This window comes from Phascolarctos cinereus, unplaced genomic scaffold (genome assembly GCF_003287225.1).
Source record: "Phascolarctos cinereus isolate Bilbo 61053 unplaced genomic scaffold, phaCin_HiC Scaffold_1;HRSCAF=81, whole genome shotgun sequence".
NCBI lineage: Eukaryota > Metazoa > Chordata > Mammalia > Diprotodontia > Phascolarctidae > Phascolarctos > Phascolarctos cinereus.
Window position 1 is genome coordinate 220163653 of NW_027555514.1, and position 27263 is coordinate 220190915.

General features: G+C 44.1%; 2 protein-coding genes and 1 pseudogene across 9 annotated transcripts; 2 read left to right on the forward strand and 1 right to left on the reverse strand.

Annotated features, from left to right (window-relative positions):
- Positions 1–1946: 1946 nt before the first annotated feature.
- SPRYD4 (SPRY domain containing 4) lies at positions 1947–4352 on the forward strand. 2 transcript variants are annotated; one of them, XM_020990069.2, is made up of 2 exons: positions 1947–2184; positions 2659–4352. In XM_020990069.2, the coding sequence occupies exons 1-2, from the start codon at positions 2043–2045 to the stop codon at positions 3195–3197; spliced, it is 681 nt and encodes a 226-aa protein (XP_020845728.1). In that variant the 5' UTR covers positions 1947–2042; the 3' UTR covers positions 3198–4352. The 2 variants fall into 2 exon arrangements, with proteins under 2 accessions (XP_020845728.1, XP_020845729.1); XM_020990070.2 differs by having other exon boundaries at positions 1950–2121.
- Positions 4314–15083, reverse strand: GLS2 (glutaminase 2). 6 transcript variants are annotated; one of them, XM_078145886.1, is made up of 20 exons: positions 14988–15083; positions 14687–14798; positions 14005–14265; positions 12264–12363; positions 11456–11577; positions 11030–11159; positions 10257–10336; positions 10002–10165; positions 9701–9759; positions 8837–8869; positions 8521–8579; positions 8047–8113; positions 7673–7723; positions 7304–7480; positions 6804–6935; positions 6617–6709; positions 6389–6450; positions 5826–5902; positions 5383–5446; positions 4314–5287 (listed from the first exon to the last, which is right to left on the reverse strand). In XM_078145886.1, exons 3-20 carry the CDS (start codon positions 14196–14198, stop codon positions 5131–5133), a joined length of 1821 nt encoding a protein of 606 aa, XP_078002012.1. In that variant the 5' UTR covers positions 14199–14265; positions 14687–14798; positions 14988–15083; the 3' UTR covers positions 4314–5130. The 6 variants fall into 6 exon arrangements, with proteins under 6 accessions (XP_078002012.1, XP_020845720.1, XP_020845719.1 ...); XM_020990061.2 differs by having other exon boundaries at positions 14687–15014; XM_020990060.2 differs by lacking the exons at positions 14687–14798; positions 14988–15083 and having other exon boundaries at positions 14005–14625.
- Positions 15084–15234: 151 nt separating this feature from the next.
- On the forward strand, positions 15235–26647 carry LOC110210945 (coiled-coil-helix-coiled-coil-helix domain-containing protein 2 pseudogene; annotated as a pseudogene). The gene is made up of 2 exons (XR_013484422.1): positions 15235–15377; positions 25838–26647. The product of XR_013484422.1 is annotated as a coiled-coil-helix-coiled-coil-helix domain-containing protein 2 pseudogene (transcript).
- The last annotated feature ends 616 nt before the right edge of the window (positions 26648–27263 follow it).

Here is a 27263-nt window from a genome sequence, read left to right on the forward strand (position 1 = left end):
CAGGGAACAGTATGTGTAAAGGCACTGTTATAAAAACACCAGACAATTCAGAATTCAGCCTGAGACTGGGCTCAGTGAATTCCCCAACAAGAGTTAGCTGGGTCTTAAAGAAATCACAGTTGAGGAGTGAGAGAAGAGATACCTTTATTGTTAATTCTTTGGAGAATTGGATGTGTTTCCTTAAGGGAATCACACACCTATACAAGAGTAGAGCAAGTGATTATATAGGATTACTTGGCTTTAACCCCCTTGTCCCAACATTCCTGCATGTCCCATTTAACATCTGTGTTTGCAATGCAGTATCTATTTGTTTCTATAGAGTCTGTGAAAACCAATCTCCCCCTCATCATGTTTACATATTTGTGTAAACCAGTAAACCAATAAACCAATCTCCCTCTGTCCTGTTTTCTTATCAGTTGTCTGGGAACCAAACTGTTAGCATTTTTCACAGCATGGAGGCAAAAGACGGAGTATAGTGTTTGATGAACTGACCAAAGGCCAGTGTAGCTGGATCATAGAATACATAGAAGAGAGTCAAATGTAAGAAGACTGGAAAGGCAGGAAGGGGTCAGGTTCTAAGGTTCTGAGGGGCTCTAAATGCCAAATAGAGGGCTTTATATTTGATCCTGGAAGTAATAAGAAGCTACTGGAGCTCACAGAGCTGGAGGGGGTAGTGAGGTCGAGTTGAAGTGAACTCTTGCTCTTAATATCTACCATCCCAGAACACCCGGCAGAATAATTTGAAGCTTAGGTTTGCATCATGTTATCAGGTTTCCCCAAAAGAGAATAGAAAGATGCTAAATGGATAATATAAATACAATATAGGGCAAATATTATTTCCTTCATACAAAAGAAATGCTTAACAGCTAATGTTATACTCTCTCAATTAAAATATGAGCCATTTTGAAGGACTGCTAAATAGGCATTCCATATTCACTTGGCTCTGCATTGCTTCCCTCATGGCCATACCTTCAGGCAAGCTAGGCCAGGAGTGGGGCCCCTCCAGTTTGTTGGTCACTGTCTGTTCTTCCAGGAAGCTGTTTAGTAGTATTACCTGGCATCTCCTATATTATAACCAGCTCAGAGGAAACCAGGAACCAGACCTCTGCAACTCACAAGGTTGCCTCCAATGCTAGAACCGTCTATTTCAGGATATTTGGTCACTTATGCTTTTCAGGTGTCATAACGGGTGGGAATGGCCAAGAGACTTATCCAAGTTTTGCTAGTTCATCCCAAACCAACAAGCCCTTCAGTGCTTGACCACTCCAGTCCCAGCAAATTGGGACATTTGTCTGGCCCCCACAGGACCACCTCCACACATGCTGCATAGGTGGTACCTACAATTTAATCCTTCTATGCCTGCATTTGAGACCCTCCAGAAGTTTAGTTTTATTTAGCTGTCTAAGCTTATGTAGGGCCTCCTCTGGGCTATCCTCTTCCCAACTTACACACAATTGTTGGGTCTTCTGGGGCATGACAACCCCAGGTTCAAAGCACTCGGTGAAGCTACATAATTGCTTAGGGCACCTAGGTGGTTCAATGGATAGAGCACCAGATCTGGATTAGACTACTTCCTGGGCTCAAGTCTGGCCTCAGATACTTACTAGCTGTGTGACCCTGAGTAAGTCACTTAACCCTGTTTGCCTCAGTTTCTCATCTGTAAAATGAGCTGGAGAAGGAACTGGCAAACCACTCCAGTATCTCCGCCAAGGACACCCCAAATGGGGTATCAGAGAGTGGGACACGACTGAACACCACCACCTCCTCTTTCAGAAAGGGTATCGTTGATAAAAGGCTTCAGACTTCCCAGCGGGGGTAGGAACCCCTAACGGCCTGAAATGGAGGAGGAGCGTGGGAACAACACGAATAACCGCACCCCCCCTTCCGCCTCCTTAGGCCACACCCGATGCTCAGAAGCCTATCACGCGCGAAACGTCATCACGCTGCGTCGTGGCATCTCCGGGTCACGTGCCCAAGAAGTGGCGCCGAGGACATGGCGGCGTCCCAGCGTGAGGGGCGTGTCCAGATAGCCGGGGCGCAAGATGGCGCTAACCGGAGCGCGTGTGCTGCGTTGTTGGGGAGCTAAGTGGCTGGGGGCCACGGCCGCCGCCACCCGGAGAGGTAGGGGTTATTTGCTGGCCACCCACGGGACCTCCTGCCGACTCCCCGAACCCACGCTCCCAGGTCCGTCCCTTTTCCCGCTCTCCAGCTTCGATCTGGGGGGCGCTGTTGTGGCCCAGTCTCTCCGACCCTGGTCCCCCAGTCCCCGTACAGCGGGGATAATTCTCGTGTTTTTACAGCTGTTGGGAGGCCCAGTGAGATGAGTTTATTTGTCTTGGTCTCTGGGGCTACCCCTCTTCTGCTCCCATCTGAAATACAGGCCTCCTGAACGTAACTTGTCACCTCAGCTAGGACCCAGACCCCCAAATGTTACCCCACCACCCCTCATGCCACTCTGCCACCCCTTTTAAGGTTCCCAGCCAGGACCCAGACTTCTGAATATCACCCCACCAGCCCTCTCCCGCTCCCAGCCAGGATCTCCTTTTCTAACCTCCCCTCCCCCCAAGCTCTTCTTTGGGGAGTACCTCCCCTCTTGGACTCCAGGGTTCCCATCCCAGTCTCATCCTTTTCATTGCCTTTCTCTGGTTTGCTCTGCAGACATCAGTTTCAAGCTAGATGAAAAGACAGCTCATACCAGCCTCGCAATCTTCAAGGGGGAGACCGGTGTTAAGTATGGCATGGTGGGGCTGGAGCCCACCAAAGTGGCCCTCAATCTGGAACGCTTTAAGGAGTGGGCTGTGGTGCTGGGTAACACCGCAGTCACCAGTGGTCGGCACTATTGGGAGGTAACAGTCAAGAAATCTCAGCATTTCCGAATAGGTGTGGCGGATGTGGACGTACCTCGGGATTGCTGCATCGGTGTGGATGATCATTCCTGGGTGTTCACATATGCTCACCGGAAGTGGCATGCCATGCTAGCCAATGAGAGGGCCCCCATAACAGGCATTGGCCAGCCTGAGAAGGTGGGGCTGCTGCTGGAGTATGAGGCACAAAGACTGAGCCTGGTGGATGTAAGCCGGACATCTGTAGTGTACACCTTAAGGACAAAATTCCGGGGCCCAGTGGTGCCTGCCTTTGCCCTTTGGGATGGAGAGCTGCTGACCCATTCAGGGCTTGATGTGCCTGAAGGAATCTAGGGTGGCTTAACCAGACCCTCTCACAGAAGCCCCTGGGTGGGCCCTTTTATATGTCCAGCCCAATTTATTCTAGTTCTCATACCTACTCATCCAGCAGTTATTGGGCAGTTGTGCAATATCTTAAATTCATCTGCCATTCTTTTTTCTATTCCCTATGGAGGTTGAAGAGACAGCTCCCAGTTCTGCCAGACACATAATGTGTCTGATTTTGTTGGGGACCAGTTTGGTTATAGAGAATGATACCTGCGCCTCCCTTTGGGCCACTAGCCAGTCTTAGATTTTACCCATCCTGAAAGTTTGCTCCACCTCTGCTTTAACTTCATTACTATAATTCTACTTGAGACATAAACCAAGGTGACCCTCTCCCACTCTGCCCATATTTGGAGTCTACTGGTTTTCTGTTTGGGAGCTCTACCAAACTTCTCCAGAATAAGCCCTTTCTACCTGTGGCTAGAGAAATGGCAAAGTTGTCAACGTGTCATTGCCCCTTTCTTTGTGTAGTACATGGAGTCTGGACTTTTAACTCATTCACAAGTGCTTTATTGACTCAGTGTGCTGTAGCCTGAGAACATGGCCCTGACCCCAACAATATCAGAACCATATAACCACATAGCTGCAACCATTCCCATCCATGAGTCTTTCTGTCTGTTGAGATTCCTATACTCAATCAGTCAGTTACAATTGTGGAGGACAATGGAGAAAACTTAGGGGTTAGCCAAGGTCAATGGTACTGGGAGTTGGCATTTTTGAGGGTACCATCTTTACAAACATTCCCTCCTTTGAGGATTTTGTAAAGGGGTTGCTGGGCAGGAAGTTTCACCTAAATCATGTTTGGCAGAGAGACTTGAAAATTTTCAGTTTTAATCAAATGATATGATAAATAGTATTCTCTGGGTCATGGACCCATTGTCCCCTTCACCTCTTAATTAGAAGTGATCTTTGCCTTTTCCCTAGAATAAATAAGAACCCATATAAAGCAAGATTTGAAGTATATGTAGTGGCTATTACTGTATAAATATACATTCTGTACACTGTCTGGCCCCTCCTACTGTAGTGGTGGTGGCTAAACACTCCTCATCAAAAGAGAAAAGGAGAGGGCTGGGTTTAACAAAAATATTGATTTGTGTAATTAAAATTTTATTTGATCACAAAATACTTTCTCTGTCTATAAAAGAACTATTAGCAGCATTATATCCTGGCTGAAGGGGGTACAGTACACTTCAGCCTCCTTCAAACCAGGCTCCTCAGCTTTCCCCATTTCTTCTCTGTATATACTTATTAGAGGTGTAGTAACCGAGGGCTCCTCATCAGTGCACTCTTCCTTTCTTTAATATGTTTCTTCAACCATGGAGTCAGGGAGAAGAAACAGAATACAGACCGTTCTCATATTATGCAAATTTGACTCCTGCCATCCCTGTGGCTCAGGCTCCCAGCAAGCAGTGACAGGGTGGTGTGCCAGGGGTCCTCCACTGTACACACTGAAGCCACTCTGGCTAGGGTTGGGGTAGGGAGGTGCAAGCCTCCAAGAGCTCCAAGGGAAGGGGGACATAGGGAGGAGGGGGGGTCTATGGAAAGGTCCACTTACTTAAATGAGAACTGGCTGTATTTAAGAAGAAACTTAGGTAAACCCTCTGGGAATGCTGATTGAGTCAGAGGACTTACTTGCACCATGCAGAAACCCAAACCTTCTGGCCAAAACCCAATTCAAAAACTGGCAGTGCCCACTAGGACCCCTCTCTGGGCTTTGTCTGAAAAGGTCATGGGAGGATCTGGCTCATGATGGGGGTGGTGTGGTGAAGGGGCTGGGGACAGTATGAATACTCATCAAAGAGGCTCTGGCCTAAGACATTAAGCTGACTTCCCCTTTTCCCTCACTGAAGCCAGGGAGACTTCATTCCTGTTGATTCTTGTTTAAGGGAGGGGGTAACCCCCATCACACCATGCTCTCCAGGTTTTCCTTAGATAAGGCTTCAGCTGCTGCCTCAGCCTGAGTCTCAGACAAAGTATAGGAGTCCTGGTAATCCTGCAGCAGTTTGACTACTTCCAGATGGTTGAACTGCACAGCATCATGCAAGGGAATGTTGCCCCACCTGTGAAGGACAGAGCAAAAATCAGTCAAATAGGGAACTGGGTAGTGATAAAAAGAGACAAAAGAAAGTTCCACCTACTGGTTCCTCCTCCTCACCTGTCCTTCACAAAAGGATTTACTTTGCAGGCTTCCACCAGGAACTTGACAACCTCCAGGTGTCCTAGGGGTACCAAGAGGGTCAAGGCTTGGAAGCCTCTGACAACCCAGTCCGGTTAGCCTCCCATGACCCTTAGTGAAGGGTTGGGCACAAAGAGGGGGGTAAAAAGTTCTTTTCCTATCCCCTTATTCCTTTAAACAGCAGAGTGTAATTCTAGCTATAAATTGTAGTCAGGGGGTCCTAATTTGGAGGCTTTGTGCCTCCAATCAGGACAGTAGCACTCAATTTGAATGAATGCATACATGTGCTCTAATGGAGGCTGGTTCATTCTTTGTGTCTGGTAACCCAGAGAGGAAAAGGAATGGGATGTGATGGTGAGTAGATGGAATAAACCTGCAAGTGGGCTTTTATGGTCTGGAGCCCCTGTCAACCTTTCAGATACCTTCTGCTGCAGCAACATGCAGTGCTGTGCGGGAGTCATAGTCCTTCTGTTCCATGTCCATGGCTGACAAGGCAAACCTAGGAGCAACAGCACAAGAGCTGCTGGTGTCCTTTTTGAAACAGGGTTGGTACTCAGAGAAGTGTGGAGGAAAATAAGAAAGAGGGCCTCTGCCATGCCTGAAGTGCTCCAGCTCTTCCAGGGGGCCTTGGTGGTTCTATGCCCACCTGAATGAGTATCTCCCAAGGAAGAGTAGGGGCAGGAAGATGCCCAGAAGTACCAGTCCTCAGATTTGCCAGGTGTATCCTCACTCATAGGGCCCTGCTCTATCCAATAGCACACTTCTGTGGGTGGCAGCAGGCACTGACTCTAGAGGAATCCAGAAGACCCAGATGCTAATCCTAGCTGTCACACTCCCTGTGTGATCTCAGTTAAGTCACAACCTCCCTGGGCTTCAGTGTTCTCATCTATAACACAACAGGGAGCTGGACTAGATGGCCAAAGGCCCTTCTGGCTCTTAATCTATGAGCCTGAGTTCTTATTTTTAGCCACCAGGGTGATAGTACCTTCGAAGAGCTGAAACATCTCCACTGTAGGCAGCAAAAAGCAGGTTCACCACAGTCTTGTTCTGGGGGGGCGGAAAAGCAGTTACCTGAGGACAGTGGTGCCACACATGGACAGCCCTAATGTGTTTAGGCACACTTACGTGAGCAGTCATGGGTGCTTGCTGCTCAAGGTGCTGAGAATGGCCTATTTTAGGAATCTTTTCTACAACCAACCATGATTTTTCCTACCCGTACTTCTCCTCCTTCACGTCGAGGGTCCAGCTTCTTAGCACAGTGCCGCAAATTGTCATAGTTGTGGAAGTTGAAGAGAGATACCAGCTTCTACAGTCACAGCCAAGGGGAGACATGGAAAGTAACATATAGTAGGTATTCAACAAATATTTGATTTGAATTGGATCCTAAAGGTACAACTTACCTGGCAGAAGCTGATGCCCCTGAGGCTGTTCCCCACCTTGTCCAGAGGGGGTGACAGGCACATCAACCCCATGACATTGGGTACCACAAGCAAGATGGCTCCTGACACTGCAGATTTGGCTGGGAGGCCCACCTGGGAGACCAAAGATGGGGCTGAACATGTGTCAAGGATTGTACACAACTTGGCTACATAACCACTGTGGGAGAGGCCACATATGCCCATCTCTTGAGCTCTCCCACTTGAGTGGCCAAGGATGCTGCTCAGGCTCCTGTGAATATTTTTTTTTGACATTCTCATAATTAACCTATGATTTTCCTTACATGTACATCTCTATAATACTGCTAATTTATAATACTGCTAAATCTACATTTAGGTCCTTCTCTCCCCCGCCCCATCCCCAAAGGCTCTTGCTTAATAGCCTGATCTTCCTGACTGGAAGAAAAGAAAGATCAGCCTGAATATCTCTTGACAAAAAATGTAGGTAGTCCAAGTAGACTTACATGGAAGGCAAACTGTCCAGAGAAGTCATACATGCCACAGGAATGCATGAGGCTGAGGGTGTTGCGAACAGATTCAGCACTCAGCACACTCTCGCCTGTGATAGGGCAGATTCCACCATTGGCGAGTGTGGCCGCCATGACACTGCCCGATTCACATGTCACCTCCACTGAGCACAGCTAGGGAAACAAGGGGTATAGTGGAGGATGTTGTGTAACCAGTCACTACCTTCATTTTGGATGGGGGGCAGGGATAGAGGACCCTGATGTGATGAGAGAAGTCTTCCTGACGAGATACCCCTTTCAGCACGGAGAGTATTTTGTCTCTAGTTCCCACTCAGAAGGCTCAGGGCTAAAACTTTTTTTATTTACCTGGAAGTAGAGGTCCAATGCGGCCATCATGTCAACTCCCTTAGGAAAACACTGCAGGGGAAGAACAGAAAAATGAATTAACTGCACCATTTAGTCAACAGAAGTCATTGCTTTTCAGTCCAAATTCCTTAACACCAACTAAGCTTCCTGCCCCTCTAGTTTCTTTCTTTTTTTGGGGGGGGGGGACGGGAGGAGGAGGCAATTGGGATTACATGACTTGCCCAGGGTCACACAGCTAATGTCTGAGGCAGGATTTGAACTCAAGTCTTCCTGACTTCAGGGTCCATGTTCTATCCACTGTACCACCTAACTGCCCCCCTGCCCCTCTAGTTTCAACAGAATTTCTGCTAACTTCCTCCAGCACCCTTTGTTACCTTTTTCTCCTTGAGATAATAGCCAATGGCATAATTTCGATCTCCAGTTTCCTTTTCTGACTGGAACCTACGGCAAAAACTAGTTAGTAAGCCTAAAATTTGGAGTAGGTCATAAAAAGAGGAAATATTTTCTCTGCATTAGGGGAAATCATATCATCGACATCCTACTAAACTTTTGACCCTGTGCAGGGAAGGATAGAATATAGGCCAGAGAAAACCTTCCAACAATCTATTCCAGGAGGACTAGATTAGGAAACATCTAGGACAGGGATGGAACCCAGGCAGTGTCCTAATCATTACCAACCTCAATCTACTGAAAAAAAAATGCTACACCTCAATGAAATGTCAATGAAATGAAGCACTAATGTTAAGTTACAGGATAGGAGCAGCAGATGCCCCAAAGTACCCTTAGATTTCCCCTTCCCCCAAAAAAAATCTCTCATGGAGTCTTAAAAATCTCTCATGGAGTCTCACGTAGCATTGCTGAAGCCCATATATTCATTTCCTGCCATTTTGTTCAGATACTGCAACACCTAGAAGAGAATAAGAGGAGTCAGGAAAAATATTCCATCTAAGTAATGAAACCTCTACCCTGACAAAGACCAAGTTGACAAGGTCTTTTGAATCACTTAATATTGATCACAGTTTGGCATTAGAGCTCAGGAACTTCAAAGGGCTCCCAATTCAAGGCAAAGGCTAGTAGCTTCCCACACCTCAGAAAATGAGGGTCATAATCTGGGCTGGTGCATTGGCTACTGGAAACATTTCATGTGGCAGCAAGTGAACTTACAAAATCAAACTTCTCTGCTTTATTGCAGTCCATCTGCAAAAAGAGACATATATCAGTGCAGGGGAAAGGATGGGGTGATGACCCCAGGGTAGACATAGGAAGATTTGGAAATGGGAGAGGACTGATCTTGATGGAGACATGGTAGGAATGAAGGTAGGGGGTAACGTCTGGACATGTATGACCCAGAGCAGCCAGCATTGAGCAATGATGAGGGGACCAGACCCATCTCCCACTTCCCCACACCAGTGTGCTGCCTAGAGGATCAAAAACACAGGTTCCTACATCTCAGCAGTGGGGGGAGGGCAATCGGGTACCACCTTCCTCAACAGGGGCTGCGATTGGCTCCCAGGGTGTTGCTGCCCTCAGGGTTATTGCTCAAGGCCTGGGAGGCCTACAGCTGGTGGGACAGTCTGATACCCCTGCCCAAGGCCAACTCAGCAGTTCCAGGTGACTAACAGCTGCTTCCACTCAGGCCATTCACCCTCTCTCCTGTCTACTCCCTCACCCTGATGTGACCAATCAGCACAGAAAAGTGCTGTCCTCCCTCTGGTCTTGGCACTTAGCCTTTGGGATCAGGGAGGTAGTTAGAGCCTTTTCTCTCCTCTAAGGACCAAGGTGTTATGCTAGGGCAGGGAATGTACCCATTGTGCTGAGACTTTTCCAAAGAGATGGTAAGACCAGGATCCTGACAGTTTCCATGTCCCCTCTGGGGAATCAGAGCTAGGTGTAAGCTTATTTGAAGAGCTGGCTAAGGCAGAGGGATCTTACACTTTACCTCAGTGGAAAATGGGGAATACAGAGCTAGAGACATTTGAAGGATGAATAGTTTTGGCAGTATTTTTGGACTGAGGTCAGGACCCTTACCTTTACCAGGGAACTCACAACAATGGCACCAGCATTTACCATTGGATTATGAGGGATTCCTGGGGAGACACAATCCACCAAAGGCACTATCAGTCGGGGCTCTGGGACAGAACTGCGTCCCACCCTCTATTGCCCTCAGCCCTCTCATTCTGTTGGTCAGTCTGAAACTCACAGACCATTTTTCTGGGAAAGTGGAAAATACTGAGCTAAAAGAACGGGCAGAGAAGCACATGGAGAAAGCAAAAAGGAAGAGCAGAAAAGTAGCAGCCTATGCTTTGGTCTGAGTTATGGCAGCTCTCACCTTCCTCATTGAGGGAAAGCTTGTTGTAACGTAGACCACTGGGCTCTTTGCCCACATATTTATGCACATACTCAGTGCCCAGGTTGCTGACAGAGATGGCGTAAGTGAGGGGCTTCACACAGGACTGTAGACAGAAGGGGATCTTAGTTTGTCCTACTGAGTGCCTATAGATAGAGAAAAGCTATGAAAACGGTGGCCTTAGTTCTGCAACTCTTCCCTCCCTGCCTACTCTTCCCCCTTACCCAGTATCCTCACCTTTGTCCATCCACTGTGCATAGTGAGACACCCCACAGATCAGGATCTGACTTGGCTAGTTGGGGAATGTAGGCTGCCACCTGGGCAAGAGGAAGTTTGGGAGAGAGAAAGAAGAAAGAAAGGAGAGAGGGGAGGAGGAGGAAAAGGAGAGGACAGGAAAGGTGCGGGGGGGGGAGAAAGAAAGAGAGAGAGAGAGAGAGAGGTTAAAGGAGTTAAAATTTCACATAGTCAGAGTTGGAAGGTATCTCAGAGGTCATCTTGTTCAACAGGAATCCCTTTGACGACATTCCCGATAAGTGATTATCCAATCTCTAATTGAAGACTGCCGGCCTTCAAATCTTTCAGCTTTTCAAATACAAGTTTACAAACTGTGGCTTTCTACATGTCCCATCCCCAGCCCAAAGTCCTTTATTATGTATTTTGGAGGATTCCCTCTTTTCATGGTCCCCAAGTACATCAAAGAACTGCTGGACATTGGAAGGAACAAAAAGGGAAGTCCTTGGAGCTAGCTTCCTTTAGATATAGATATATATACATTATCTATAAAGTTTCCTTTAGATATCCACCTCTATCAAATTGCCAGATCCTTATGGTAGTTGGTCTTTTTCCTTATTTCTCCTCCCCAGAACCTCAGGAACTTTATTGAGCTGGGATCTGTGCAGTGGGGGTAGAAATTTGGCTCCTAATCATTGGGACTCATTCATAATCCTCTTCCTTTAGCCACAGAAGACCTTAGAGCATATTTCCTCCCCCTCGACTGTCCCGTTCCTAACCTTGCCTTCTGTGTGTTCTTTGGTTTCCTCAAAGATGCGATCCACATGATCTGTGAACTCCTCAAAGTCAGGAATGACGAACTTTTTTCGGAATGCCTGGGTCAGGAGCACAATGTTGCTGCTCACACATCTGGACCACACAATCACAACTGAATTAGGGGGATGAAGTTAAAATATTACTCCACCCACTCAACAGGACCCTTTAGGGTTGGGGGAAGGAAACAGTAAGCTAAGAGCTGTGCTGGGGCTTGACCCTAACTACCTGTGAGACCTTGGGTAATCACAATCTCTCTGGGCCACAGCTTCCTCATCTATAAAAACAGATTGGATGAAGTGATCTCTAAAATCTCTTACAGTTTTAATATCCTATGAATTTGTGATTTTTAGACAGAAGTGAAAGAAGTGCTTTTGTATCCTGGCTCTTACTTTCTAAAAAGATCACGGTCTAAGAGACCCCCACTGCTGGAATCTTGAACCATCTGCCGCATCTGGCTCATACAATCCCAGAGCCGGGGGTCTGATGTCTGCAGTCCAGTAGCTTTCAGTGCCTTTAGGGGAAAGAGATGGCTCCATGAGCTCTGGGATGAGATCTCTCATCCTTTCCTAACCTAATACCTTGCCAGCCCATGTTTAACTATGGGTACTAAAACATGGTGATGTTCTTTGCCTGGTCTCAGCCTTTTACTATTGGAAGAAGGACCAATGGGTAGGAGTTGGAGGGAGGTAGATTCCACCTCAAGCTAAGGAAGAACGGAATGGACACTCAGTGAGTTTCCTAAAATTGAAGGTCTTCAAATAAGAGGCTGGACAGAGCCCATATGGCTTTCTGGGGACTGATTCATGCTTTGGACAAAGCACTTCTGAGACAGGTTCCTTTAAACTCTAAGATTCTATATTCTATTAAAGAAAGTACTGGAGTAGCTCCATTATTGGTCTCTCTCATAAAGAAAAATAGTAACTTCTGTACTTGGTTTGATTTACTGGTTCATAGTTGAAAGCCCCAAGGTCACAGGGTATTCCCTTGGAAACCATCCTTAGATTGACCAGGAAGATTAACAGGCATGCCTGAGACAGGAGTAAGATGGCCCCTACTAACCTAGGAATTTTTAAAACCACTAGTTAACCTCATGTATTATAGGTTCCCAACAGCAGTTTTGCATGCATGCTGCCCTGTTGTCTCCTACCCCATCAGAAACTTGGGGAGCTAGGTAGGGGAAACTGGAGAATAGCTCACAGCAGTAAACTTATGGATGGCGATCCTTTCTTGTCCTTCAGCAATGGTGTAGAAGAGCAAGTCACCCAGGCAGGACAGCATGCCACTTTCTGATGAATCACTGTTTGGGGGTGTGGATAAGGGGGAGAGATCAGAGGTCTCAGACACATTCTCTAGACTTCTCTCCTGTTTCATCTAGGAGCAGAGGTTAAGGACTGTCTTATGAGGAGAAATGCAAATGACTGCAATGTGTTTCCTTTAGGTGGCATTTATATCTATTTCCGGAGCTTCATTCAGAGCCAAAAGAGAGGGCTGACTATATATAGATGTATGTGTTTATATCTATATCTATATATGTATATATGTGTGTGTGTGTCTCTGTGCGAATACATGTTGAGTGTGTATGTAGAAGTCTTTGAGAATCCTGACTTTTCCCATCCTACCTCTCTTTTTGGCATCCCAAGCCTAGACAGGAAGGAGGAAGAGAGAAACTGGACTGGGAGGTTTAGCACTAGCAAAATTTCCTCAGCAGGGAAGAAAGGTGAGGAATCACGCAGTCTCCCAGAGAATGGGGACATCTGGGGTAATGGAGAAAGGCCAGCACACACGTACCTACACGTAAGCAAACAAGATCCTACTCTGGTTTGCTGGCTAACTCTGAGCTGGGGAAATCTAATTCTCAGTGAATTAATTCTGCTGGGGTGGGGGGGAAGGAAGAGAACCAGCATTTATTAAGTGGCTGCTATGTGCCAGGCACTGTGCTTTTCAAATATTATTTTATTCCATCCTCACATGACTGTGAAGTAGGTACCAAAAAACTCCCCCTTTTAGTACTCACATAAAAATCTACCCTAGTCTGTAAGCTTAATTTATGACCCACATAGGTGCTATCCTGTAAAACAAACATACATACACACACATCACATTCTTCTAATCTTGAGCTAATGCAGCAATAACAAATCTCATCATTCTATGTCACCCAGATCAATTAACACAGTGAAGGCATAGACATACATACATATACATTTACATATATGTGTGTGTGTGTGTGTATACACACACACGCACACACATATATACATACATATATATGTCAGACAAAAAGCTAGACACTGGAGGAAATATTGCCCAAACATTGCCACCACCCCATCCTCTACAAGCAAATATTTAACTAGACTTGTACTCTAAATGTAAATACCACCCAAACAACCCGCACCCAGCATTATGGAGAAGATAATTCTCTTTTTATATATATATATATATATATATATATATATATATATATATATATATATATATATATATATATATATATATTACATATAACATAATATTGTTCCAACTAAGTCTAAACACCCCAGGTTACACTAGGTTGGGATCGGGAAGGAAAGGTGGGAGGGGAAGAATAAGTAGAATTGGAGAGGGGAGGGTCTTGTGCCCCGAAACTCCAGGACAGGGCTCTGCCCACCTACGCACCTTGCAAACGTACATTCCGCAGGGTCAATATGACTCAACCCCCGTCCCGAAGGACTCCGCAGGATAGCCCAGGTGGGCCGGACCCAAACCCCCAAATCCCAAGGCAAGGGCATCACGGTGTAGCGCGGTGGGAGAGGAGAGATCAGAAGGGAGGAGGTGGGAGGTAGGTGGAGAAATGGGGAGACAGCAGAGCGCTTCCCAGAGGAGGGAGGGAGAAAGGCGCTGGAGCTTGGGGCGCTGTGGCGATGAGTGCACCCCCCCCCGCTCCGCACTCCTCCCGCCTTACTGTTCCTTCTGATGCGGCGGCTGGTGGCTGTTCAGCATCTCCCTGCCTTGCGCCGCGGTGGCCTCGTGTGGATGGTGGCGAACGTTTCCAACAAGGAGGGGACCCCGGGCCAAGGGACCCCATGCTCCCTGCCCGGGAGGCCGTCCACCTGGTCGTCCACACAGAGCTCCCCGGAGAGCTCGCAGGGAGCGCATCCCCGGGCCTCCAGCAGTCGGTTCCGCGAGCGAGCACAGAAGCGCCTAAGAAGAAGCTAGGGTGGGGCTGGGAGGACAGGATGATGGAGAGGTGCAGAAGGAGGTGCCAGGTATAGGTGAGGCTCGGAGGGGGGCAGCTGAGGGAGGCGGCGGGAAAGGGGGGAGTCCTGCTTATTTACAGGAGCCTCCAACAGCGGTGAGTGTCAATCCCCCCACTATGACCCTAAGTACGTTCGAAGGCGGAGGAACGGGGGAGGGAGGAGTGAGGACACGGTGGGGAGGGGCAAGGGTCTAGTCCAGTAAGCGAGTAGAGGGAGGGAATCAGGGTGGGCGTGGAGAAAAGGTGAGACTGCCCAATAATGGGACCGAGGTGGGAGGAGGGGGTGCTGCTGAAGAACCGCTTCTCTCCGGGCTTCCCTCGCCCCTCCCCACTTTGCCCTCCCGTGCCCTGCCCTCTACGCGATTCTGCGCGTGCGCAGCGCTCGCACCTAGAGCTGCCAGAGCGCGGGAAAGCTGGAGGGCGCGAGGCGCGAGCAGGCGTTCGAGGCTCCAGGAAGAGGGGAGGGATGATGGAGGTCAGCAGAGGGGAGCGGTGAGGCCCTGGAGCGGAAAATGCGGGTGAGGTCACTGGTTCGTTCCGCAGACTTCTTCACCGCTTTCTCAGGGTCACCGAGATGACCAAGCTGGCGTTATTCTGTGCCAGCCGTCGGGGAAGTTACAGCCTGGGGGCAGTAACCGAAAGGATCCGACCAAGGCGGGAGAAGCACACCCGTCCCTCCTTTTTCTCACCCCCTGCCCCCAAGACAGGCCGCCCAGGCTTGGGGTCCGAAGTCGTGGGCCTGCCACGGACCAGTCATAGATGGGGGCGGGGGAGAGGCGCAGTCGGGTCGCCTCTGGCGTTGATTCAGTTTCCTCACCTGTACCAAAGGGCATCGTCACACTGTCCCCACCTACCTCACCAGGCTTATTGTGAGGGTCCAGTGAGAGCGTGGGAGGGTCAGCTGGGCACCCAGTGTCCTGGGGAGAGTGTGGAGAAGAGGGCTTCTTAACCTTTGCTGAGGTCAAGATACCCACTATGCAGAGGAATACAGGCTCTCTTCATTCTGTATGACTGCAAAGTGTCCCCAAAGGAAAGACCCTCCTACCTCCCCCCAGATCCTGAGTTTGGGCTGTGTACAGGTGATCCCCTCTTCTAGAGTTGTCCCTGAGTTAGTAGGGATTAGTGGGGATGGAAAGGAGGGGAATTGAAAGTCAAGGTAAATCAGTGTATGCTTAAATCTATCCCTCCTTGACGTTTTTTTCACATAGGTGAAAGCAGTTTAAAAATACCAAGGGCAGCCTTGAAGGGGAAAAGAAGTCTCAAATGGCAGCCTGAGGTCTTTGTGGAAGGGATTTGGGGGAGAATCTAGGATAGTGCTACCTCTTTGCCTTGTTTATGGTAGGATTTTTTAAAAAGTGTGTTGATTATGGTGTACACCTACAGCTGGTAGATTTCCCACCACCCCATCTGCCAATAGATTTGGTTCCTATCTAGGAAAGAATTTGTGGAAGACTTTTGAGAGAGCCCTAAATCTTTTTTTTAATTTTTGTTTTGATTTATCAATAATCAGTTCCATATGCTTTTGAGTTTAAAATTTTTCTCCCCCTTCCTCCCCACCACCCTCCCCAAGACCATGCACAATCTGATATAGGCTATACCTTTACATTCCTATTAAACATATTTTCACATTAGTGATGTTGTAAGTAAAAATTGAAACTAATAGGAGGAACCATCAGAAAGAGGAAACAAAACTCAACAGAAGAGAAAAAAAATAGCAATTCAACTTCCATAGTTCTTTCTTTGGGTGTGGATAGCATTTTACATCATGAGGCCTCTGGAGTTGTCTTAGATCCTTGTATTGCTGGGAAGGGTTAAATTTATCAATATTAGTCATCTTACAACATAGCTGTTGTTGTGTACAACTTTCTCTTGGTTCTGCTTACTTCACTTGGCATCAGACCATACAAGTCTTTCAGATTTTTCTGAAGTCAGCCTGTTCATCATTTCTTAAAGCACAATAGTATTCCATTACATTCGTATACCACAGCTTGAGAGCCCTAAATTTTAAGGCCTGATTTTGGTGCAGGTTATCATGTCCTTGCCTCAGTTCTCCATCTTTGAGAATATAACCTTCACTTTCCTTTTTTGACAAACTTTGTAAAGAGATGTATTGTGTGTTATGGGTTGGCCTGGATGACCAATAAGGTCTTTTACAATACTGCAATTGTGAACATATGTGTGAAATGCTTTGATCTCCTCAAGAGAAAGATGCTGTGTAAATTTACAGTAATAAACCCCACCTGGAGAGGCAACATGACAGTAGATAAAGAACACCAATCATGGGGTCAGAAAGACTAGGTTTCAAATCTTCCATCTGATATATATGGACTGTGTGACCTTGGGCAAGTGTCACTTAACTTATCTTAAGTTGCAGAGCAGGTAAGAGGTACATTATATACTGTGGTAGAGGAAATTTCTTTACTGTGAATTTCCTACGCCAATGAAGTTACAGGTTCCTTCCAAAGAAACAAAAACTCACCTAGAAGTTAGTTAGAATCATCCTTATTTTGATTTCCAGTGACAGGAAACACCCTGAGGTAGCCATTCTACTTTTGGACAGCTCATATGTTTTTTTAAAAAATATGTTTATTTACTTTTCTAAAATGATTTTTTAAAATTAATTTACTTTTAGTTTTCAACATTCACCTCCATAAGCTTTTGAGTTTTAAATATTCTCCCCCTTCCTCCTCCCCTCTCTCCCCAAGATGGTGTGCAATCTGATAATGGCTGTACTTATATATTCCTATTAGACATATTTTCACATTAGTCATGTTGTAAAGAAAAATTAGAACCAATAGGAGGAACCACAAGAAAGAAGAAACAAAACCAAACAGAAGAAAAAAGAGCAAATGGTATGCTTTGATGTGCATTCAAACTCCATAGTTCTTTCTCTGGATGTGGATAGCATTTTCCATCATGAAACTTTTGGAGATTCTTGCATTGCTAAGAAGAGCTAAGTCTATCAAAGTTAATCATCACACAGTGTAGCTATTACTGTGTACAATGTTGTCCTGGTTCTGTTCACTTCACTCAGCATCAATCCATACAAGTCTTTCTACGTTTTTCTGAAGTCTACTTCATCATTTCTTATAGCACAATAGTATTCCATTACATTCATATACCACAACTTGTTCAGCCATTTCCCAATTGATGGGCATCTCTTCAATTTCCAATTCTTTGCCACCACATATAGAGCTGCTATAAATATTTTTGTACATGTGGGTCCTTTTCCCATTTGTATGATATCTTTGGGATACAGCCATAAAAGTGCTATTGCTAGGTCAAAGGATATGCACATTTTCATAACCCTTTGAGCATAGTTCCAAATTGCTCTCCAGAACGATTGGATCAATTCACAACTCCACCAACAATGTATTAATGTTCCAATTTTCCCACCCTCTTCCCACCTAAGCAGTTCCCTTATCAGAGATACTGGTTGTAAAAATTCGTTCTCTGTTTTCTGCTTCCCTCCTAATTTTGGTTGCATTGGCTTTGTACAAAAACTTTTCAATTTAATGTAGTCAAAATTATCCATTTTGCATTTCATAATGTTCTCTAATTCTTATTTGGTCATAAATTCTTCTGTTCTCCATAAATATGACAGGTAAATTATTGACAGCTCATATTGTTAGTAAATTTTTCAGTATACAGAGTCATAATCTGACTCCTTGTAATTTCAACCCTTTGTTCATAATTTTTCCCTATGGGGCCAAGTAGAAGTAAGTAACAATCCCTGTTCCACATGAAAATTCTTCATATACTTGAGGACAGCTAGTTGCTATGTTTCCCAGACTTAAATATCTCTAGTTCTTTCAGCCAGTACCATCTACAGCATGGTTTGAAGTGCCTTCCTTTGACTATATGTAACCTGGCTAAGACAGAGTACAACTGGGCTATCACCTCCGTTGCTCTGGACACTGTGTTTGTACTCATGCAGACTAAGATCCCATTAACCTTTTTGGCTGCCACATCATATTACTATCCCTTAGTGAGCTTTTAGTCTACTAGTAACTCTGGATCTTTTTCATAGAAACTACTGGATTTTATTGTATTTTTTGCTGTATCTCCTTCATCCTGTAGTTGTTACAACTTATTTAAACCGAGTGCAAGACTTTACATTTATCTCTATTAAATTTTGTCTTCTGTTCAGGTAACCATTCCAAGACTGTTGAGATCTTAATGTTCAACTTGGGCCTGAGTTCAAATGTGCCACTACTTGTATGCTCTTAGGCAAGTTATATAAAAAATGTCTCTGGACCTCAGGTTCCTTATCTGTAAAATGATGGGATTGAACTAAATGACCTCTATGACCCCTGCTAGCTCTAGATTTGTGATCAAATGATCTTTCCAGATCTCAGTTCTGTCATCCAATCTATCAGTTATCCCTCTAGCTTTGTATCATTTAAGCATGCCTAGAGGATCATAAATTTAGAGTTGGAAACAACTTCAAAGTCCCCTCATTTCATATATGAGGAAGCTGAAGCCCAGATTAAGTGGCTTCTCAGACATCCCACAGATGCCTAGTGGCAGAGTGGTGACCAGTAAGACCAGATCTCACTCCAAACCTGTACTCTTTCCACTAGAGCACACTGATCTGCTATCTCTACCTTCGCTGAATTCAGTGCCACTGACTTTAAAGTATCTCCTATATGCAGTGCATTATTTTAGATTCTAGGGATATAAAGACAAGAATGAATCTTCCTACCATCAAGGATCTATGCTCTATTGTCATGATTTTAATATGTTGAACAGAACAGGGCCAAAGATCTCTGGCACTATGTTAGAGACCTGCCTCTATGTTGACATTGATCCATTAATCAGTATTCTTAGGTTCTGATCATTTAACCAGTTCCAAACTCAATCTAACTTACTGTCATTTAATCCACATCTCTCCATTTTATATATAAATGTATTGGGTGGAGACTTTTTCAAATGCTTTGCTGAAATCTAGCTACTATGTTCATGGCATCTCCTCATTCAATTACTAGTCTGGTAACCCTGTAAAAAAGGAAAAGAGGTGCCTTTTTGATTGTTTGTCCACACATTTCCAACTTTTATAAAGGTTAAAAAGTTATCCTCAACCCCATGCTCATTCTGATACTTCTGTAGTAGATCATTATGGTAAGGAAAATTTATCCTAATATTTTGTAGGATGAAACAGTTCTTTGCATTCAGAAACAGTTCACAGCCAGCTCCAACACTACCTTCACCTTTGACCTAGATCTCTGTCTATCCTTCTCTCTACCTTTGCTTTTATTTGAGTTAGGAGAGTGGTCTCATGACTGAGCCCCTCCTCCAAGTATCCCTAACACAGTTCAGATTATAAGATTAGTATTAAAATATGATTCAAACTCTTAATTTCCAGGTGGTTTCAAGCTTGCAGGTATGACATTCTTTCCTTGGTTTTAACTTGAAATAGCCCTCTAAACTGGACATTCAGCTGAAAATAAAGCTTTAGTAAATTAAAAACCCCTTCCTTGTGTCCTACAAAGTTGGTTATTGGATCAGTCTTTTTTTTTTTTGGATCAGTCTTTTATTGTGCTCATGGTCCCATAGTTTATGATGGGGGTGCTGGCCATATAGGCTATAGATTTTGTGGTTTCTTGAAGCACAAACTAGATCATAATAACATTCTTTTTTTAAAAAATTTAATTTTATCTTATTTTCAATGACGACCCACCTTTTCCTCTATATTGAGAAAGCAAACAAATAAAACTCCTGTTACAGATGTGTAGTCAGAACAAAATAAATTCCCACATTGGCAATGTCCAAAAAAATGCACCTCAATCTTTACTCTGATGAGCTTGGAGACTTGATTTTATGGTAGTGGCAGATAGTAAATGCTTAATAGATAACTTTTTCCACTCATATTGATTTATATATTTTGAGAATGGATTATTTAGGTTCATAGGAACTCTTGAAGTTACTTTGTCTAGATTTTGGAATGTTCTCTAGCTTAAATGAAGATTTAGCACCAATACTCCAATTACCTTTAACACTGTGGGTATAACCTATATCGGATTGCTACCCTTTGAGGAAGGGGATGAGGTAAGGAGAGAGAGAATTTAGAACTCGAAGTTTTTTAAAAATGAATTTTTAAAAAATTGTTTTTTACATGTAATTGGGGAAAAATAAATTATTATATTTTAAAAAACTACTATTGATGTAGGTACTTACTCCATCAGTGTAGCTTACAACACTTCTGTGAACCAGAAAGTCTTGGAGAGTTGCTGTGGCTGAAAAACTCATTACCCTGTGGTCATTCTGGGGATTAATCCTTCAGAATGCTTCTCACTAAGACTGCACTCTAAATCTTTCCAGCTTGGTAGGAGCAGCTAGGGTTTTTGCTCCATTGGCATAATCTTTTAGAATTTAGAATATCTCATAATGAGATATCAGATTAGGACTTTTATGGAAGTTGAATTTCATATTTTAAGTAATTCTCACCCTCTCTGCCACTATGTGTGTTCTTATTGATGTGCAAAATTATACATTAGCAGAAACTCTGATTTTGTCTCAACTTAAAAATCGGCTAGAAAAGAGAACTAATGGATGAGTTCAAGGGAACTAATGGAAGAGTTCAAGGACATCCATGGAGTCTTCCATTGGACTTAGTGAAAGGGATTTATCATGGTATATTTCCCCCCAAAAAAGTCAGTTGAAAGTTACCTGGTACTTTGGTGGATCCCTGATTTCATTGTTGTGAGTACTTCAAGACATCTTTTCACCCTTTGAGATTCTTACACATCTTTTAACATAAATTTTCCATAGATCGTCTATGAATATACTACAGAAATAATTTATTAGAAGTTTTCTTTTTCCATTCAGTTCAATAAGCATCTAAGAGCAAGGCTCACTGAGGATGCAAAGACAAAAAACCAAACCCTATTCTCAAGATGCTTACATTCTTTTGGGGTGGGGTCTGGGGGTTGAGGGGATGCAACATGTATACAGAGAAGCAAATACAGTGTGATTTCTGGAGGGAACACTAATACTGGGGTGTCAGGAAAGCTGAGCCTTGAAGGGAACTAGAGTTTCTAGGGTGTGAAGAGGGATAGCATTCAAGGTATGGGTAACAGCATATAGGTAGCAGTTGGAATGTAATGTACAAGGGGACTTCAAGTAGGCCAGTTTAGCTGGAATGTAGATTATGTGAGGGAAAGTAATGGAAAATAAGTCTGGAGCCAGATTGTGAAGTGTTTTGAATGCTAAAGGAGTTTGTATTTTATCTTAGTCATTAGAGAGCCACTGAAGTTTCTTGAGCAAGGGGAATTCCATAATTAGACCTATACATAAGGAATATCAGTTTGACAGATGTTTGTAGGATAGATAGAGAGAGGAAAGACTAGAAAGGGAGACCAATTAACATGCTATCGCAGGGACCTAGGTAAGGTGTTATGATGGCCTGAACTAGAGATGCTAGAGATAATGTCACTCGGGATGTCTGCTTGTGACATTTTTGCTATATGATTACTCCACTTCCTTTTTCAGTTCTCTCCATGTGCTTGATAATATCTTTTATGCCATCTCTAGGATACATGTCATTATTGAAAAAATTGTAGCTTAAGAATGCCTGTGCCATGCGCCTCAGCACTGTCTGCTGGGTTATTTGTAATCCGAGGCTCACGCCCATCCAGCCCTTACCATTGACCATCAGGACAGGACCAGGGACTTTACATCTGCTCTGCAGCCCTTTTGCATCTCCCTAGCAGGTGACTGGTCAGCAGGCCAGAGCAAGAGGCCCTCCTGAATCCCTACTCCTCCACTGAGAAGGAGGAGACAATCAATTCCACCTTGGAGCTGGTCCAGGGCCAGAGCTGCCCCTGAATGATAGTTAGGTGAATTAATTAGCTTCTCCTCACCCTACTATGAACAACCAGGCCCCAGACTTAGGGTCCATTCAGTGTCCAATCCCTGCCATCCTGGCCCACTAGAGCCAAGACTTGCCTTCTGTGCTTCCCTTCTGCTTTTTTCTCATGGAATGATGATCAGATCAACAGTACCATATAGTTGCTTCTGGAAAGGAAATGTCATTATACTGTCCTGCTTAGGCAGAAGTTACTTTTCCACATATCTAGTCATATTAGCCCTGACCTTCCATTGTCCTAATTCCACTCTACCCCCCCACTTTTGTTCTCTAAAGAGCTCTAGGAGATTATAGGAAGTACTTTCTGGGCTCACTAGCCCAAAGAAAGGCCAGCTACATCTCCCCTCCCCACATAGGGTTCTAGGGCTATTTTGAGGGGTTGGGGGCTGTCTTCTGTAATGCTGTTGGCTAGAGTCCCATCCTAGAGTGTTCCTCCCACTGTTAGATGACAGTGAACAGCACACTAGTTCCATTTAATCAGTTAATATCAGTAGCTTTTACAAAGGGATATTTACTTCAAAGATATAGCAAAAAGTAGTATAAATACTTCATGCCAATGTATGGAGGGGAGTTTATACTCTTCCTCCATACCACCTTAGTTTCTGGGGAGAGTGGCCTCACATTTAACTCAATTTCTACATAACATTAGTCCCACCAAGTCACATCTCTTCTGGAAGAATGCCTCAGTGGCCATTAGGCTAGGATCTGAAGGCTGCTTTTCTGTCCTCAGGAATCATCGCTGAACTGGGTGTAAAACCTTGGCATGCAAGACTTTTTAGATATCTCAGAACTCAGAATCTCCTCTCCATTTAAAAAAAATATTATATTTTATTTTTTTCAGTCAGTAAAAATCTTCCTTCTCTCCCTCCCATCTCATACTGCCTCTACCTCCAAATTGAGAATGAAAGAAAGAGAAAAACCATGTTACAAACGTGTAGTCACAACAACAATAACAATTTGCATTGGTCATGTCCAAAAAAAAAATCTTAATCTGCTCTCTGAGTTCTTCACTTTTCTATCAGAATGTATGTAGCATATTTCGTCATTAGTCCTCTAGAATTATGGTGTCATTACATTGATCAAAGTTCTTACTTTCAAAGCTTTTTGTCTTTATCATATTGTTATTGGTCTATAACTTGTTCCCTCAGTTCCATTCACTTCCCTCAGTATCAGTTCATATAAGTTTTCCCAAGTTTCTCTGAAACCATCCCTTGCATTATTTCTTTTAGCACAATGTGTTCCTTCACATTTATACACGATAACTTATTTACCCATTCCCCAATTTAGGAGTACCTCCCTCAGATTCCCTTCTTTGCACCTCAAAAAGAGCTACAAATATTTTGTGCATGCGTAATTAAAATTTGTTTTGCTTATGACCCATGATGATAGTTCTGAAGGGACACATATATTTATCTCCTCATATTAGAATGTAAATAGTTTGTTCTTGTTTAGTCCTTTATATTTGTTTGCTGATTTTTTACTTTGTTTCTCATGACTCCTGTGTTTGAACTTAAGTGTTTATATGCAGCTCTAGTCTTTTTATCAGGAATGCTTGTCAATCCTCTTTAAAGGTGCATTTTCTCAACCCTGTTGGATTATATTCATTTTTTCAGGTAAGTTATTCTTGGTTGTAAACCTACATCTTTTGCCTTTTGAAATATATTATTTCAAGCTTTCTGCTCCTTTATGGCAGTGACAGCTAAATCTTGTGTGAGCCTTGTGGTGGCTCTTTGGTACTTGCATTCTTTTTTTTTTTTTTGGCTCCTTATAGTATTTTTCTTTGACCTGGAAGCCATGGATTTTGGCTATAATGTTACTGGGAGTTTTCATTTGCAGGTTTCTTTTAGGAGGTGAACAGTGGAATCTTTCTATTTCCATTTTGCCTACTGGTTCTAAGAAGTCTAGGCAATTTTCTTTTATGATTTCTTGAAATATGACATTTAGGCTCTTTTTTTGGTTATGGTGTTCAAGTTGTCTACAGATTCTTAAATTATTTCTTCTCCATCAGTTTTCTAGGTCAGCTATTTTTGCTATGGAACACTATATTTTCTTCTATTTTTTCAGTCTTTTGGTTTTGTTTTAATATTTCTTGTCTTACGGAGTCATTAGCTGATCTTTGGTTCATTCTAATATGTAAGAGTTTGTTGCTTGGGCAAGATTTTGTAACTCTTGTGCCAAGCTGTTGATACCCTTTCCAGTTCTTTCTTCTGTAGCTCTCATTTCTTTTCAACTCATGGCACAGTGGATAGAGAGCACTGGGCCTGGAATACCAGAGTTCAAATCCGGTCTCAGATATTTACTAGCTTTATGACCCTAGGCAAGTCACTTAGTCTCATTTAACCTCAGTTTCCTCAACTATAAAATGGACATGATAACAGCATCTACCTCCCAGAGTTGTTGTAAATATCAAAAGAGAATTGTAAAAAGTGCTTAGCCCAGTATCTGGCATATAGTAGGCACTATATAAATGCTTATTTCCTTCCCCTTCCTTTTTCCAACTTTTCCTCCTAGTGTTCTTATTTCATTTATAAAAAGCATTTTAAACTCTTAAAAAAAAAACTGCTGCTTCATCTCTTCCAGGACTTTTAGTTGAATTTTTGCCTAAGCTGTGTTTTTCTTTGAGTCTTTGTTTGCAGGTGTTTTGGAATCATTCTCCTCTTCTGGTTTTGTGTCTTGAGTGACTCTGTCACCATAATAGCTTTTTATGGTGGTATTCTTTTTTTGTTTGTATATTCTTCCAGTCTACATCCCAATTTCAGACTTTCTTTTAGAGCTACACTTTGAATACTTCTGAAGGAAATATCTGGGCTGGGCTTAGTGGTGGGTATTGAGTGTTGTGCTATTCTTGAGGTTGCGTTATTTCTTTCAGTGCTAACAAAGTGATCTGATCCAGGGCAGAGTCTTACTGTTGGTCTGAGCTCTTCAAATTTCTAATTTGAATTTGAGTCTGAGCAACAGTAGATGCTGCTAGACTCATTCACACCAATCAGCTGGGAAGCTCTGCTGATTCAGACTAATAGAACTGCAGATTCTCTTTTAGTTTGGGATTTCTGCCCTAGTTATTTCTCTGCAGCCTTTAGACTGGGTTAGAAGGTGGAACTGAGACTGACAGTGCTTCTAGGGTCTGAGCCACAGCAGCTACCTGCTTCTGAATTTGCTCCTTGCTAGGCACACTCCTTAGGATCTGCAGTTGCTATCTATTGCTTGAATACTATCCCAGCGTGCAGTTCCCCTTCTTAGAACTGTGACCTGGAGCTAAATAGTAGATGTCAGTGCTACACACCCTGTACTTGGTCTCCCCTATAGGTTTGGAACCTACTCTTTCACAGCCTTTCCCTGGGTTCTGGAGCAAATTATACACCCTTTGCTCCTAGTCAGACCCCTTCTCAATGACTTTAGACCCTTCCTTTCTCTCTCTGTTTACCTGGGATGGAAAAATGACTCACTGTGACTTTGTCTTGGATTTCCTATCAGGATGTGTTCTGATGCATTTTCTATATCTGTTCAGAGGAGTTTTGGGGAGAGGAACTCTCTCTGTACTGCTTTCCTGCTTTTCTACCATTTTAGCTCCTTTTCTTTTTATCTCCATTTCCAATATCCTTAATCTTTATCATTTAAAATAAAAGAACAGCTAGGAACCCCTGCAGCTTGTCACCTCTCACTTCTCCCCAGGACCTCTAGCCGAAGGTGTCGACTATGCCCCATGGAAGCAGGAGCCAGACCTCCCGGGTGGCTCCCCCAGCTAGTCGGGAGCCCCCAGTGAGAGCTGCACCAGCACCAGCAGCTCACCCTCCAGCAGCGGTACCACCATCTGCAGTTGCCCCTCCTTCTGCTGCACCCAGGCAGCCGGGTTTGATGGCCCAGATGGCTACCACCACAGCAGGAGTCACAGTGGGCTCAGCTGTTGGCCACAGTATTGGTCGTGCCATTACTGGTGGCTTCAGTGGTGGGAGCAATGCTGAGCCTGCAAGGCCTGACATCACCTACCAGGAGCCTCAGGGAGCCCAGCCAGCGTACCAGCAGCAGCAGCAGCAGTTCGGCCCCTGCCACTACGAGATGAAGCAGCTCTTAGAGTGTGCCCAGAACCAAGGTGACCTCAAGCTGTGTGAGGGCTTTAGTGAGGTGCTGAATCAGTGCAGGTTTGCAAATGGATTAGCCTAATTGAGACCTTCAAAAGAAAGAAATGGAAAAATCAACTCTGAAGACCAATTTAATTTACCGTAATCCATAATTAGTAGTGAAATGATAAAGAAAGCTGAGACCACTAGTATTTCATTTCTTTGTCTGTTTGTCACTAATAACCTTTTGTTTCTGAACAGCCTTCGAGGGGGAGAAGGGTATTCCCACTCTGGAGATAACATGTTGGGATGAGACAAATGCTTATGTGGTCTCTCATCAAAATGAATGATTGTGATGTAAACTCTTAGCAAAAAGAGCATCTTAAGTTATGGCTATTGATTAAAATAAAGTTGTTTCCTCTTGGATCTGAAAAAAATAAAAATAAAAGAACAAACCCCAGGGCAAAGAACTATGTTGGCCTCAGACAAGCAGGGCTTAAAGTCTCTCTCATTATGGTTTCTCTCCTCTCCCTACAATGTCAATAAGCAAGATGTCATCTGAAGAGAAGGATAAGGCCCCAATTGGCTAGTGCCTCAATTCCAGCTATGTAACTGCAGCCAGAGATGCTCCTAATGAACATGTGGTTGGTTAGCAGGCTGGAACTAGTTACAGATTGTCTAAATATGTTCAAAATCTATCCCAGGCACTCTCAGTACATTTTATCACAGCTCTTCTCAAAGTAGGCTCCCCAGTCTCATTCAAGTAGGGAATTGCACCAGTGGTACTTTCTGGACCACCTAGTGGCAGCTAGGTGCATAAAGCACTGGACCTGGTGTCAGGAAGACCTGAGTTCAAATGTGTACTTAGACACTAACTAGCTATGTGACCCTGGACAAGCCACTTCGTCCTCATTTTCTTCAATTGTAAAACAGAGATAATAATGGCATCTGCTTCACAGCATGTTGTGAGGATGAAATGGCATATTTGTAAAAAATACTTAGCACATAGAAGGTGCTGTATGTTCCCTTGCTCTCTCTTC

Coding starts and splice junctions, on each gene's coding strand:
- SPRYD4 (XM_020990069.2), top strand. CDS start 2,043: ATGGCGCTAACCGGAGCGCGTGTGCTGCGTTGTTGGGGAGCTAAGTGG. Junction 2,185..2,658: donor CCCCGAACCCACGCTCCCAG/GTCCGTCCCTTT, acceptor TTTGCTCTGCAG/ACATCAGTTTCAAGCTAGAT.
- GLS2 (XM_078145886.1), bottom strand. CDS start 14,198: ATGCGCTCCCTGCGAGCTCTCCGGGGAGCTCTGTGTGGACGACCAGGT. Junction 12,364..14,004: donor CCGCCGCATCAGAAGGAACA/GTAAGGCGGGAG, acceptor ACCCCCAAACAG/TGATTCATCAGAAAGTGGCA. Junction 10,166..10,256: donor TGCACAGTGGATGGACAAAG/GTGAGGATACTG, acceptor CTCTATCTATAG/GCACTCAGTAGGACAAACTA.